Consider the following 13664-nt stretch of genomic DNA (forward strand, 5'->3'; position numbering starts at 1 on the left):
CTTGGCTCAGGATCGGTTGTTCTGGTTTGATGCAGGTCGCGGCGGCGGCGTGAACTCAGGATGGCTTCCATCGCCGGGATCGTTTGTTCTGTGCTGCTGCAGGTCAGTGAGGGCGGCTTGGTCGCGGCGGTGGTGAGGCGGATCGGAACATGCAGGTCGGGCGATGTGGATCGGCTGGAGCTTGGCCGGATGGTGACGTACGACGGGGTTGTGAAGGAAGGTGGATTGGCCCGAACCAACTTGATGGGTCTGGAGCAAATTTCCCTTTGGTGGACTACCCCTGTTGGGCCGCGAACTGTTGGGCTAGGGTTTTGCCCTAGTCCATTGCTATTTGGGCTAGGGTTTAGGCCCTTGGCCCAACCCTATGTTTTTAGCTTTTTTGTCTAATTACACTAAGTTCCCTTGTTTTAGGAACCTAAAAACCCTATGTGGTTGGGGCCTATATTCTATGTTTCCATTTATCCATAGTTTATAGGCTCACTTTAAATGAGCGGTTAGTTCGAATATAGGTGGTCTATTCTCTATGTATCACAGTAGTTCTGCTACAACTTCTTGATCTGTCTAGTTGAAGGCAGCAGAAGGATATGTAATGGCCATCTTGGCATGCGTCAATGAAATCCACATTCCCTTCAAAAAAAAAAAAAAAAAAAAAGCCAACTTCTAGCAAGCCCAAACAAGCAGATTGAGAATCACCCAATCAGCCATAAATCAAACGAAAAAATTAATCTAATTACCAAAAAAAATTTCTCTATCACGTGAAATAACAATAGATAACACGTGTCATAAGTTGCTTGGATTTTTAAGATGCCTTTGAGCGTGATCTCTCATGAAAATTGTGAAAGATTTGTCTGGAGGGAAACAAACTCGGACGTTATCATTGATTTTGTCACCCAAATTTTCTTTAAGTAGCTCTCCCCGTTCTAATTTTGCCCAAGTTGGACATTGTTGTTCATAGTTTCTTCCTCATATCATGGTTACTGATTTAGTATAGAAGAGTTATTCTTTAGGTACTAGAGGGAAGAGGAGGAGCGAAAAAAGGAATGGGAAAGAAAAGATAGACGAAAGAGTACATTCGAAGAAATTAGGAAATTAATTCCGTTTGTAAAAATGGGTGGTATGGGAAGAATGAAGGAGAACGGGACCGACTGAATCGTGCGGAAGATGCAGTCTCTATAAACGATTTGCTTTGGTTCGATTCCCATTCCCATCTCCATCTCTATGTAATTTCTGTTGGTATGGCATATGGAGCACATGTTAAATGAAGAATGCTGCAGTGTGCTGTAGATCAAGTACCGAGTGACGTTTTCTCTACTGTCATCCTCGGCGTTTTGAGTAGTTTCTTGATAATGCTCGTGTATGTAAACGATTTCGCATTAGTAAGCTTCTTGATTTCCTTCTCTGTAATTGATATTGCTTCTTTGAGTAGTTTTTCTCTATGCCAAAACAGTTTTAGGATCTATATAAAGCCAAGAATGGAAGCCTGAAAGACATTGCAGACATAGCTGCTTCTCATATTGCTTTCTACAGTCACAAATTTCAACCAGAACAGAAATCCTAAGTTCATAAGGTGGAACGTCAGCACACTTTCAGTGATGTATTCTACATATAGCTAGGTCTAAACACCACAGGAGGATTTCTTTAATTTTTAGTTTTGGACCTGGTTGTGAGGGAAGATCGCATATCTACAATTGCTGATTTATCTGCTCCCAACTTGATTGCCTCTTTGCTTGCTCTAATGAACCTAGAAACAGCACCCTTTACATAGTCATGAGCTTCCTTCACAGTCATCTTCTTGCTCATTCCATCAGGGAAGCTGCTCAAGAAGTGATCTCCATTAAGCACTGCAGCTAACTGGACTACCTCACCCTGAAACTCGGATAAACCGCTGTCTTCCTTCGCCTCAGTGGTCCTCAAAGGCGTCACATCCGGCAACGTCACTGCAAGAATTCCACAGTGTACATATATAAGTTTCTTTCTCTTTTAATGTCTCGAGTTCTTGACATGTTATGTTAAGAGACGGTCAATCTAGCACCACGCGTTCAACCAACAGTTTGTCTAATCAAATGTCTAGAATGACAGTATGGCGATATAACATGTCAAATAGTAGCAAGCGCTCGCGCATCTAACCAGTGTTCCATGAAGTACATTATAATTGGGAGTATAGATACGAACCTGGGCAGTCTGTCCTTGGAGAAGTTAATTGCCCAACAACTTGTTCAAATGTCCCAGCCCATGCATCCCTATGAGTCAAGAAATTCGAGGAGAGATTGAACATCTTCTTTATTGTGGCAGGTATTGAAGAATGCTCAAACTCAGAATTTGGCGTAGGTCCTTGTGGACCACTTATTACTGCAAAACCATAAAAAAAAAAAATCACTGCATTTAAAAATGGAAATGACACCAAAAAAAAAAAAAAAATCTTAATTGCCTCTTCAATATGCAGCCAGATCATCTATATTCAATGCCAGATGTATAATTGACCACAATAAATCCACAAGACCACAACCACAAGATTAAGAAAATCGATCAACTAATTCTATTCTAATCGATAAACTTCTAATGAAAATGAAATGAAGAGTATCTAGTAGTTACCGGTCCCTTTCTTGATCCATGGAGAGATCATAATCGTCGGCACGCGAACGCCGAGCCGATCAAACTTGAAGAAATAAGGAGCAGGGCCGCTATTCCCATCCGGATTAGGGACATTGACATAAGGAGTCTGGACATGATCATAAAACCCACCATGCTCATCATAAGTAATGACCAAAAGGGTCTCATTCCACTGAGGACTAGCCCTCAGTGTCTCATAGACCTCCTTCACCAGCTTCTGCCCATTGGCAACATCATGAGAAGGGTGATCATCGTTCGCCGGCATCCCTTTCAGATCGAAATAGCGCGGCTCGATCACCGTCAAGCTCGGTAGCTTGCCATCTCTAGCATGTTTCTTGAACTTCAAATCATACTGATGAAATTTCAATATGTATTTCAACTTCCTCATGTTTCTGTAAAACATGGTGGTGGGTATGTTCTGGAAGTAGACCCCAAAATCCATGCCATTCTCATGAACCGAGTCGAATATTGTTTTCTGCGGGTAGCCCCGAGCCAATTGCTTCTTCACATGGCTGGTGGAGCCGTGTGAAGTTGCAGAGTACACAAACAGCCTGTTGGGCTGTGTTGGGCCCGGAATTGCAGAGAACCACCTATCAAAAACCGCAAATTCACCGACTAAAGAAGCGTAAACCGGCACAGATTCCGGCCTAAACCCCTTCATGACAGTCTCGGATAGATTGGGAGACATAGACAGTGCTTGTTCAACAAAACCTGACATTGATGGATTAGGACTCGACCCAAATACCTGCTGCGTCACAGCCTCAAACGAATGACCCGGATCCGGATCCACAAACTCGGCATCGTCCGTGAAGCAGATGGATTTCGGGTCCGGGTTTTTGGTCGAAACAGGGTTACATTCTTGGCCTGTGACGCCATTGATGGCTGGGTTTATAGCATTCTTCATCCAGCCAAGCAAGTGATCAAAGGACCTGTTCTCCATGACCAGAACCACAATGGTCTTGATGGGTTGTTGTTGTTGTTGCTGGGCCAGAGCCAATTGGGTTATTGGAGAAGTCCATGACAGAGTGAGAAGCAGCAAGAAGAATGAAGATGGCAAGAGTAAAGGTCTGGTCTTGGAGGCTCCCATTACTGAGAGGAGGGAGATGAATCTAGCTCTGGCCTCTGTGGAGTATAAATAGCCTATACTAGATATTATTTCAAGTACAGAGAGATGGATTTGGTTAAAAACAGGGAAGGGAAGCTTCTGGTTTTGTAATGGTGCAGTAGAAATGGGTCAGATACTGGGGAGGACTGGAGGAGATTGGATTCTCTCTCTTTTAGGAAAGCAATAAAGGAAAAGATCGAGAGGGAATAATTATTATTTTGCTGGCCGCATAATCTCATGTCGAGGTTGAAAAATTAGTTACGTTGTTTCTCTTATTATGATTTTGAAGATGGTAAGTAATTTAGGGTCGTGGTCCATTTCTTTTGCGGATTCTGTTGGTTCGTGAATGCGAGATGTGAGAGGTTGAGAGGACGTGTGGTGTAGTAGAAGAAGAAGAAGATGGAGAAGCAAAATGTCAGAGGGGTTTGACTGACAAATGTCGTTAGAGTTACACGGATATGTCATAACCGTCAAAAACAACAAATCCATGAGGAATTCACACGTCATTTATTGACTGAAGTTACCGTGTTTGACCCCAAACAAATAATATTTGTGTTACCAACTTACCATATACTTTGGTCATTGACATGTTTTTTTTTTGGAAAATTACTCTCGTCATTAGTTGACGAGATTATATTTGTTTTTGAATTAGGACATATTAGGATATGAGAGCATAGATATGTGCATTTCATTTTCATCCTTTAATGAGTTCAATCATGTACTTAGATATTCTCGTGGTGAGCATATATATATGCATTTCATTTTCATCCTTCAATCATGTACTTGAATATTCTGGTGGTGACTGAATGTCGTGACTTAATTATTAAAGTGATCAAGTGAAATTTAAAAATTTAAGTAAGACAATGAATTAAACATCTCAATAATTCTATACAGTAATTTATTTAGCTGAAACTGTTGGTGAAATTGTCAGATCTCATGACATTAGTGGAATTTGATTAGTAGGCCGATCGTGAGATGAACTCAAAGACATTAATCAGGCAAAGCTTTATCAATTATACGAGTCTAGATTTGATTCGTTGCATGAGTCGTGAGTCTAATTTATGTGACTGATATTTATATCTTTTTCTTTCTACTGTATACCAATTTCGACAATACTCAAACGTGTCAACACCTCATCAGGAAAAGCCACGTCGCACCCAAAATTTATAAAGTGAACTAAACTTTCAAAGTTTCTAGTCTTTTTTTTTCGATGAGAAAAGAAACAAACAGCTCTAGGGAAGCACCCTTTTTTACAACCAATGCAAGACAAGTTTCGTGTCTTATGGTAACGAAAATAACAAAAAACCACTGCATTTTTTTTTTCTTTTGTCAAAGAAACACTTTGGCACTATAGATTTTTCTTTTTGCTTTTGTCAAAGAAACACTTTACACTTTAGAGGTGAAAGACATAAGTTATAACTATTGGGTTAGAAACGATGAGAAAAAAAAGAAATTGGGACACAGAATGGTCAATGGTGGAATCTGGGACACTGTTTCAGTGGGCTAGTGCATGTCATTATTCCACTATGACATGTCTAATGCCAAACATGTGAAACACAGCATGCTTGCAAATCCTGCAACTTGTAACATTTTCAATTTCTTGAGAGAGATTTCGTGTCAAAAGACATTAGGACTCTTTTTGTTCTTGCTCCTTTTTCTCAGATATAGTTCTATATAAAATGTAAGCATTACATGTGAATGTGAGACATATTGAAAATTGATTCTGGGGACATGTTAACCTCTTTAATTTTTTTGGCACAAATCACGGGTTTCATTGTTTAAAAATTGGCCATGCTTAAAGGGGATCATGATGTGGACCATTGGGAAGACAAAAACAAAATAAGAGTATGATGAATTCTTAATAAAAAGAAAAATAAGTACTCTGTGTTGAACTTAAAGATTAAGGTATACACAAAGTCAGAGTTTTCCACCGTGGGAAATTTCCTTCTCTACTAGTACTAGTATCCCCAAGTTTCAAAAAGAATAGAACATTTTGGACCAGGTGAACCGACAAACAAGTTTTTTAATTAGGACTGTCAAAAGAAAATTAAGATTGCCAGGTAGAAGAGAGGAGAGTTTAAGAAACTAGCTTGGAATCACTGATTCACTATAATATTCTATTTTGGTATGCCCATAATAGAAGAACATGAGTTTCCAATTTTGAGTTTCCCATTTGTGCTGGAATATAATACCAAGGAAGTGTTTCATATCTTATGTAACACATCCGACTCATGCTAAAAATCTCTCACAATTTTTATGTAAAATGCTCAATATATCCAATGCTACACTCCTGTTAGAATACGATCGGTAAGTCGTTCTTCACACGTAGAATGGAAGAAGGGAAGAGACTTCATATATCAAGATCAGTACCATAACCCAATGGATGAATTTTGAACATGGCAAGTAAACACGGTAAGTTTCTTTATTTTTTTGAATGAATTAAATTCATAGATTTACGAATGGTTTTTGAATGAATTAAATTCATATATTTAAGAATCGCTACGATCAAACTGTAAAGCATTCTCCACAGACGAAGGAGCTTAATAAAAATAAAGACTGAGTCTGCAACTTGCTAGCCTATTGAGCCAATGAATGAGCTACCATATTAGCAGATCTTCTCACATGGTAAGTATCTTACTAAAACACTAATAAGTTATTTTCTAGTTTATTTAATTTTTTTTTTTCAATCAAGAACATTGATCAAATGACACCGCACTGTTTATAACTAAAAATTCAAATTCCCCGAATTCAAGAACTTGTACATTTCAGGTTGCACCACTCAGTGTCTCAGTTCTTACACCAGTTCATGAGGCTGCATCAGAAAAAAGTCACACTAGTAATTAAGAAAATAATCAGCACAAGGATTAATTTTTCACTTGTTATGTGTGTATGGATTGTATAAAAAGCATGTATGTAAGCACAAGTTCTGCCCTCCCGGCCAATTCCAATGTGGTTTCAAGGAGTGACAGTTCTGCTGCTCTAGGACAATCAGTCTTAGGCTGCAATACAAAAATGGTATCAGTTATTGCCGGCTCTCTTCAAGTATGCCAAAATGCCAAAGCCAGCAGCAATTGCAGCCCCAGCTGCCACGGCACTGTATGCTGATGCCCAAGCAGAATCTGCATAAGCATAATCCATGGTTCCACCAGCTGTAGCCCTTCGACGACGACCAGGTGTTTTTGAGAAATCTAAATGCAATCTCAAGCCCTGCAGGAGTCGATCATTTTTGTTGTCAAACAACTCCATTGAGTTCAACATAAAGTACAGGAAAATCGTAACAGAAACTATGTCCAATGGCTCCATGCTCAGAACAGTTACGACACCATGTTTTCTATTTAAGTATCGAATGACAGCAGGCACATCAATCATACCTTCCAACCAACTTGCCTGGCATGGTCCACGGCTGCAGCGAGATCACTATCGGATGCCAATATTACTTTATCACGATCTTCGTCTTCATACTACAGAACGTGCCACCCCATAATAAAAGATTAGGATGAGAAAGTTCTCTAGAATATGAATCAAAAGCATATAAAACAACATGTCCAGTGGTGATCAGAGAAATACCAAAATCTGAGGAAGGTTGTGGCGGTCAATGTCATCTCCCATTCTATGAATAATGGAAGTTATAAGATCAGTCAAACTCTGAATATCTGAAGAGGAAGAAAAGACAGAGAAAACCCAGTCAGAAGCTAATGGTTGCCGATTTATGATTGTAGCATGTAATATAGACCTGGATTAGATGTTTCAAAATTACTACATGCCATTTAGGATATGCACACACATATATACTCATTTCATTGGCTGCTGGAAACAAAGGAACGTACTGCAAGTAAATCTGTGCATTCGGCCTTTCTTATCCTGAATCTTGAAAGCAAAAGTATTTGGAAAAATTGGTGATGGAAAGGGATGTGACCCCCTAGTCTCTGCTCCCTCAGAAGCCAGTCTTAAAGAATTTTCACTGCAATGACAATGAAAATGCTTAAGCACATAGAAAAGGAAAAACTAAGTTAAAATTTCAAGGCAACATCGATGCATATACAGATAAACAAATCTATACCTTCGACATTCCTCATCTTCATCATTTGGACTTAAGGCCATGGCAGAATCCCAAAACTTCTGCATCATAGTACTTGCAGTCTCATTAAACACTCCAGCACTATTTCCAACCTGTTTAGAAAGAAAATGATGTCACCATTTTCTATTTCACTGTTACTAAATTGTAATAATCAACACTAGGCAGGGACTCGACTTACAGTGGCCACAGCAGCATGAGTGATATGAATTACATCAACAACAGCAACTATACCTCCATCTGTATTCATTGATCCATAATTAGCAGAAATTCAAGTCTTCAATTACTTTTAAAATGTAAGAAAACAACAGGAGAAACTACTCTTATTGAGTCATCATCTTACCTCTGTCTACTACAGGCAGGTGCAAAAATTTTCCATCATGCATAGTGTGCAGTGCATCAACAATTGGTGTATCAACCGAGGCACATTCTGGATTTGGAGTCATGACCTATTAAGCAAACCAAAAGTATGATGCTCCGCAGTTTGAATTATTTTCGTCTACTTATACAAGCATAAAAAGAAGTGCTCTGTGGCATCAGCAGATATTAAAACTTATAAGTTCTAACGGATAAAAGGACTGAGGGATTAGTCTACAGTTTTCATCAGGACACCCCATATAACACAATTTCAAATTGCTAGCCACGTACCTTCTCTACAAGGGTGGTCTTTGGAGGAAGATTTTGTGATACGACCCGCATCAAAATATCCTTTGAACTGACAAGAGTCAAAACTACATATTACCATTCATTTCTATCCACAAAACAACATGATTACAATAATGAAAATGGATAGAATCGAGCAATTCATAAATTCTTTTGCAACGTCCTTTAAAATATGAAATAAAACACACACACACACACACAAAGACTCACGTAAGAATTCCTCGTGGCTTGTTATCAACTGTCACAACTGCAGAACTAATTCGCATCTCCTGCATCTTCTTTGCTGTTGCCAAAACTGTATCTGTTGGCGAAACTGTCAAGACCCTGAAAGACAAATCTATCCATTAAATGAAAACCTGTAAAAACTTAATAACAGTGTGGCTACATATAACACACATAATAATATTACCTACTTTGTATTCTCCGGAATGATTGTAGACAAAGATGGCCTAAACAACTTTTCACGAAGTGTTTCAACGAATGTATTGGAACCTGCATCTTAAATAAAAGTATAATAAAACTTTAATTTGTTTATTTCAGGAAACTCAACCATAAAAGAAAGATATTCAAACAAAGAAAATGCATAAATATTAAATAACATAATTTACAATAAAAATGATAATACTCTACTCTCTACCAACCAGAATTAGAGCTGCCCCAATGTTTTTCAACACCTTCCACAGCAGCAGCAATAGCCTTTCCCTTTTCAGCTGCCCTTTCCATTCGAGCAATAGCATCATACAAACACTTTGCTATATCTAGCAAAGCAATGACCTCTCCATTCTCCACCACAGGCAAATGTCTGAATTTTCCTGTAAATGCATAAATCAGCATCATATACAAACAGCAAACAGCAAACAGATAGTGGTATGCCAATAAATAATATCCCCCCCCTTATTACCAACCTTGAACCATCTTCTGAAGGGCTTCGACTGCAAGAGTGTCAGAAAGTACAAATATTGGGTTCCTCGTCATAACTTTAGAAACAAGTGTTTCCTCAAGATTAAGCTCGCGTGCAATAACTCTCGTTGCTATATCCTTCAACACAGAAAGTAGTGACATAGAAAACATTACGGCCAATAAAACCCATGAAGACAAGTGCTTTAAACTACATCATCTTGTCAAATATCACAGTGAATTCAAAGTCATACCTTGTCGGTAAGTATTCCACAAAGCAATGCATTAGAGTCGGTTAACAACAACGCATCAACTCTACGAGCAGCCATCCGACGACAAGCTTCTTGAATACTAGTACTTTCAGGTACCGTTAGAGCCTTTGATAGCCGCAAACGTTTTACCGTGCGCTCTCCGGTTAACCCCCTGCCACCAAACCCAAGCAAGAGAAAACCGGTGTTTGTTACTTAGATTCCAAGACACAATCTTCAAATCAAATGTCCCTAACAGTTATGTGCCGACTACAATAGTGTGAATAATAGCTTTATCTAACTACCAAGTACCAACCAACTTGTCTAACTAAGAAATGTCCACCCTACAACGCCACACCAATAAAACCTAATTCATCTCAATGCCTATCAATACTGAATTTCAACCAAATGCAACGTATTCATCACCTGGCTCACATTACATTCCAAACAACAATGTGAAACAACGATTGGATATGAATATAATGATAAATTTGCAGGCATACACTGGAGGACGAGACGCCGAAAGCGATTTTCTGCCGGCATCATGGCCTCCACCTCCATGATGACTCTCAGAGGATTTCTTCTTCTCCTGCAACGATGCGTTCGTCATAGACAGACTTCTCCTCGAAGAACCGCCTTGACTAGCCATCGCCGCCGTTAATCACACGACTCTTTACTACAAAACTGCACCAAAAATTCAATCCACTCGATTCGTCAAAATTCCCAAACGCTACACAATCACAATTCAAATCAAATTTCATTTCCAAAATTTCAATCCAAATCGAAACCTTACCGGGCGAAACGAAAACCTCAGAGCAGCTCAATCTCTCGCCCATGCAAGAAGCTCTTTGTAGAGAATTGGATTCGGCGGTGCGGACCGGATTGCAGGAGACTCGCGGTCGGGCACACCTGGTTTCTCTCCGGAGTAATACTCCGACCGGCGAGCGAGAGAGAGAGAGAGAGAGAGAAAATGGGGGAAAAGGAAACCTCGAGAATCGAGCCGTGACAATTACCTTCTCTCTCAAAAAAAATGGGACGATGAGAAAGTGGACCAATGATAGCCCTGCACGTCAACGCTTTCCTAACTGAAATACCTCCCATTTTTACTGGCGCTTTTTTTTGAGGCCTACGAAAGTACGAATTTTATTTTATTTTTTTGAGTAATTGATTATGGAGTTACGGTTTTAGCCTTGTGAGTAAGCATCGGAATGAGTACTGTGTGGTCATTTCCAGAGAAATCAAATATTTAAATGTCCGCATGGGCAAAAGTCAGAACCATAATTTTAAATCATAATTCTGGGTTTTACTTGCATTAATTGATGGATCCTATTTTTTCTTATCTGTCATTTTCTTACCATAATTTAAAGATTTTTTTGCATTATTACTTGTAAACTATTACAAAGACTTTCTATTTTAGATATGTTATTTAAAACATTTAAATGAGAGATTTATGTCACTAAACTAAATAATTGTGGAGACGTAGACAATATATATTTATTTCAGTTTATTTGTTGATTATCATTAGTAGACTCGACTTTAACACGACATAATTGTTAATATCGTAATGTTTAGTATTGTAAATAAAAAACTAAACAACCTTTTCTTTTCTTTTTCTACTTTTCGGGGCAAAAAGCCATAATGCTTCCTTAGCATAAAAAGTAAGATATGATGCTGAATTCTTGTAGTAGGGTTTATGTAAGGCATCTCAAAGATCCGTTTCTTTAGAGAAAATGAAAGGGCCTTTGCGTGCGAATTTTGCCCTAATTTGCAACAATATGTGCTAAAACCCCTCATAGAAGTGGTGGGTGTTAAATTTGAACACGATGCAATTGCAACCCCAAATATGTATAAAGCAAAAGATGCCTTAATTACCTTGGAGGCTTTCGAGTTTGGATGCTTATACTATCAACTTGCCATGGGACCTGAAGCAAAATCACATCGATCATATATAAAAGCTAAGCCATACAAAATAACTTATAAGCTGGGAATAGTTTTTTTTTTCTGGAATCTGCTTTGCTTCTTAAGCATGTGTTATATAAAATTATAAATAGCAAAATCCTGTGCCTTGTGGTTTTTGTTCAGTTAGATATATGCTATCAGATATTATTGCAAGCAATACATAGAAGATGTTGGACTGGGCACCCATTTTTCTAGGGTTCTTGTTGTTCATATTGCTCTCTCCTGGACTCCTGTTCCAGCTACCTGGAAACTCCAAGAATGTTGAGTTTGGGAGCTTCACCACAAATGGCAAGGCCATTATTGTCCACACACTCCTCTTCTTTGGCATCTTCACCATCCTTATCTTGGCAGTAGGCATCCAAATCCACACAGGCTAGTGGATATTATCAGAGATTGGAATGTATTATACGTGTTTCTGTTTTTTTCCTCATTTTTTCATGTCATTTTTTGAGACTCCGGGTTCGAAAATATTCTTTCACAATTTGAGTTTTGTATCACGTTATGTCCTCAAAATATACCTGTTTTTTATGGTGAGCAACTCATGATTCATTGATTTGCTTACTTTTGATCATGGAATTTAGTTCATGAATTTATATGTCAATTTTATTTCATTTCAATTCATAGCAGTGCAGATTTTACTGTCAAAAGTGGTAACTGGTAAGTAACCAGTTATTGACATGTCTCGTAGTGCTCTGTCTTGTGATTAACAGTTAAGAATTAATGCTATTAAGTGAGCAGCATAGAATGTAATCTCATACCGGTCTCACTTCGTGCATATATTGGCTTGTTGATATGAATAAAACCATATGTTGAGAGTTCTTCTCACATACAAACGTACAACCGTACCCTCATCATCAACACAGTTTCATGATAAAACTATGACTTTTGCTATTTAAATGAAAGGTAACTACGTATTATTTATTGTAGAATCGTTAAGATATATATCATACAATCTTGAATCATGATATTTTCAAAGAAACTAACAATTTTGTGAATAAAAAGATATATATTTTCTGTGTTAATCAACTAATGTACAAGTCCAGTTGGAAGCCCAAATCAATTGGTGAATGTTGGGTGTCCAAATTAATTGGGGATGCCTCTTGGACTAGGGACCAATTGTGGACCAAAAGGATGGACCTGATTTCTCTAGGGTTTCGCATTTGAGATCCTGGAGGATTGATACAAATAGCTTCGTCTATGTGTGACATAGATGATACCAGCTTGCACATCTTGGGGGTGAATTTACACCAAGTAAATGAGTCTTCTGGAGCACCACAATTGCGTGCATTGGTGAATGAGGATTCAAGCTATTTTATTTTGTGTGATATGACCTTACAAAGGTGTGTAGGCTCGTGCAATTTTGGGCTTCAATGTAATAATGAATGGTACCATAAATCCTGTATGGATTGCATGTATGTACCGTTCTGGCTTTTAGAATTTTGTCTAGCTTTCCTTGTTGGCTAGCTACCTTAGATCTCAAATCCAATACCAATCGGATATGGATAGACCAAGCTCCAACAAGTATTTTGGATGCTTTATAATTTGATTGTAACCATTTATCTTAATCCAATAAAAGCACTGCTATGATTTTACTCAAAAAAAAAAAAAAATGTACAAAGTATTGTTGTTTCCTATAAAAAAATGCTACCGATGTAGATTGTCATGTTTTGTCAAACATGTAGGTTTAATCAACAAGTTAATTATCAATCTCATAGATGCTATATATAAGGGTTGATAGTTTTTTTTTGGGCAAACAAATAAATATATTAAAGTATTAAACCAACAAAAGGAAATACAACACAACCAAACTAACAAACAGACCCAACATACTGGGCCAAAAAAGAAGAAAAACAAAGACAACAGAGCCTAAACCAGGCAGGCCTATAGATACAAACATAAGGCCCAACAGGGAGCCCAAGACCAACCTCCACAGTGTCACCGCCGAGGACGAAGCGATAAAACTGCAATTCGGCCGAAGTCGGAGAGGAAGAGGATTGCAGCTTGATGCACCTGCATGAACTGAAACAAGAAAAACTCCAATCCAGCACCCAACCAACTGTAATCCATATATAAAGGCATGATATCCAGGACTCAAACCATCTCCGAA

The 13664-nt window shown here is 38.5% G+C and overlaps 2 protein-coding genes across 5 annotated transcripts; both read right to left on the bottom strand.

The window, feature by feature from the left end:
- Window positions 1–1473: 1473 nt before the first annotated feature.
- On the bottom strand, window positions 1474–3981 carry LOC133743889 (non-specific phospholipase C6). The gene is made up of 3 exons (XM_062171961.1): window positions 2593–3981; window positions 2173–2349; window positions 1474–1937 (listed from the first exon to the last, which is right to left on the bottom strand). Exons 1-3 carry the CDS (start codon window positions 3695–3697, stop codon window positions 1639–1641), a joined length of 1581 nt encoding a protein of 526 aa, XP_062027945.1. The 5' UTR covers window positions 3698–3981; the 3' UTR covers window positions 1474–1638.
- A 2430-nt stretch (window positions 3982–6411) lies between these two features.
- On the bottom strand, window positions 6412–10649 carry LOC133744061 (CBS domain-containing protein CBSCBSPB1-like). 4 transcript variants are annotated; one of them, XM_062172190.1, is made up of 15 exons: window positions 10392–10648; window positions 10102–10282; window positions 9605–9773; window positions 9359–9491; window positions 9095–9265; window positions 8867–8945; window positions 8664–8777; window positions 8439–8505; window positions 8134–8239; window positions 7972–8030; window positions 7776–7885; window positions 7543–7676; window positions 7283–7368; window positions 7087–7176; window positions 6412–6922 (listed from the first exon to the last, which is right to left on the bottom strand). In XM_062172190.1, the coding sequence occupies exons 2-15, from the start codon at window positions 10245–10247 to the stop codon at window positions 6734–6736; spliced, it is 1653 nt and encodes a 550-aa protein (XP_062028174.1). In that variant the 5' UTR covers window positions 10248–10282; window positions 10392–10648; the 3' UTR covers window positions 6412–6733. The 4 variants fall into 4 exon arrangements, with proteins under 4 accessions (XP_062028174.1, XP_062028173.1, XP_062028175.1 ...); XM_062172189.1 differs by having other exon boundaries at window positions 8867–8951; window positions 10392–10647; XM_062172191.1 differs by lacking the exons at window positions 6412–6922; window positions 7087–7176 and having other exon boundaries at window positions 7480–7676; window positions 8867–8951; window positions 10392–10649.
- Window positions 10650–13664: the final 3015 nt, after the last annotated feature.

Source organism: Rosa rugosa, chromosome 4 (genome assembly GCF_958449725.1).
Source record: "Rosa rugosa chromosome 4, drRosRugo1.1, whole genome shotgun sequence".
Lineage (NCBI taxonomy): Eukaryota > Viridiplantae > Streptophyta > Magnoliopsida > Rosales > Rosaceae > Rosa > Rosa rugosa.

Coding starts and splice junctions, on each gene's coding strand:
- LOC133744061 (XM_062172189.1), bottom strand. CDS start 10,247: ATGGCTAGTCAAGGCGGTTCTTCGAGGAGAAGTCTGTCTATGACGAAC. Junction 8,778..8,866: donor ATCATTCCGGAGAATACAAA/GTAGGTAATATT, acceptor TTTGTCTTTCAG/GGTCTTGACAGTTTCGCCAA. Junction 6,923..7,086: donor CCAGGCAAGTTGGTTGGAAG/GTATGATTGATG, acceptor CGACTCCTGCAG/GGCTTGAGATTGCATTTAGA.
- LOC133743889 (XM_062171961.1), bottom strand. CDS start 3,697: ATGGGAGCCTCCAAGACCAGACCTTTACTCTTGCCATCTTCATTCTTC. Junction 2,350..2,592: donor ATGGATCAAGAAAGGGACCG/GTAACTACTAGA, acceptor ATGGTTTTGCAG/TAATAAGTGGTCCACAAGGA. Junction 1,938..2,172: donor TCCAAGGACAGACTGCCCAG/GTTCGTATCTAT, acceptor GAATTCTTGCAG/TGACGTTGCCGGATGTGACG.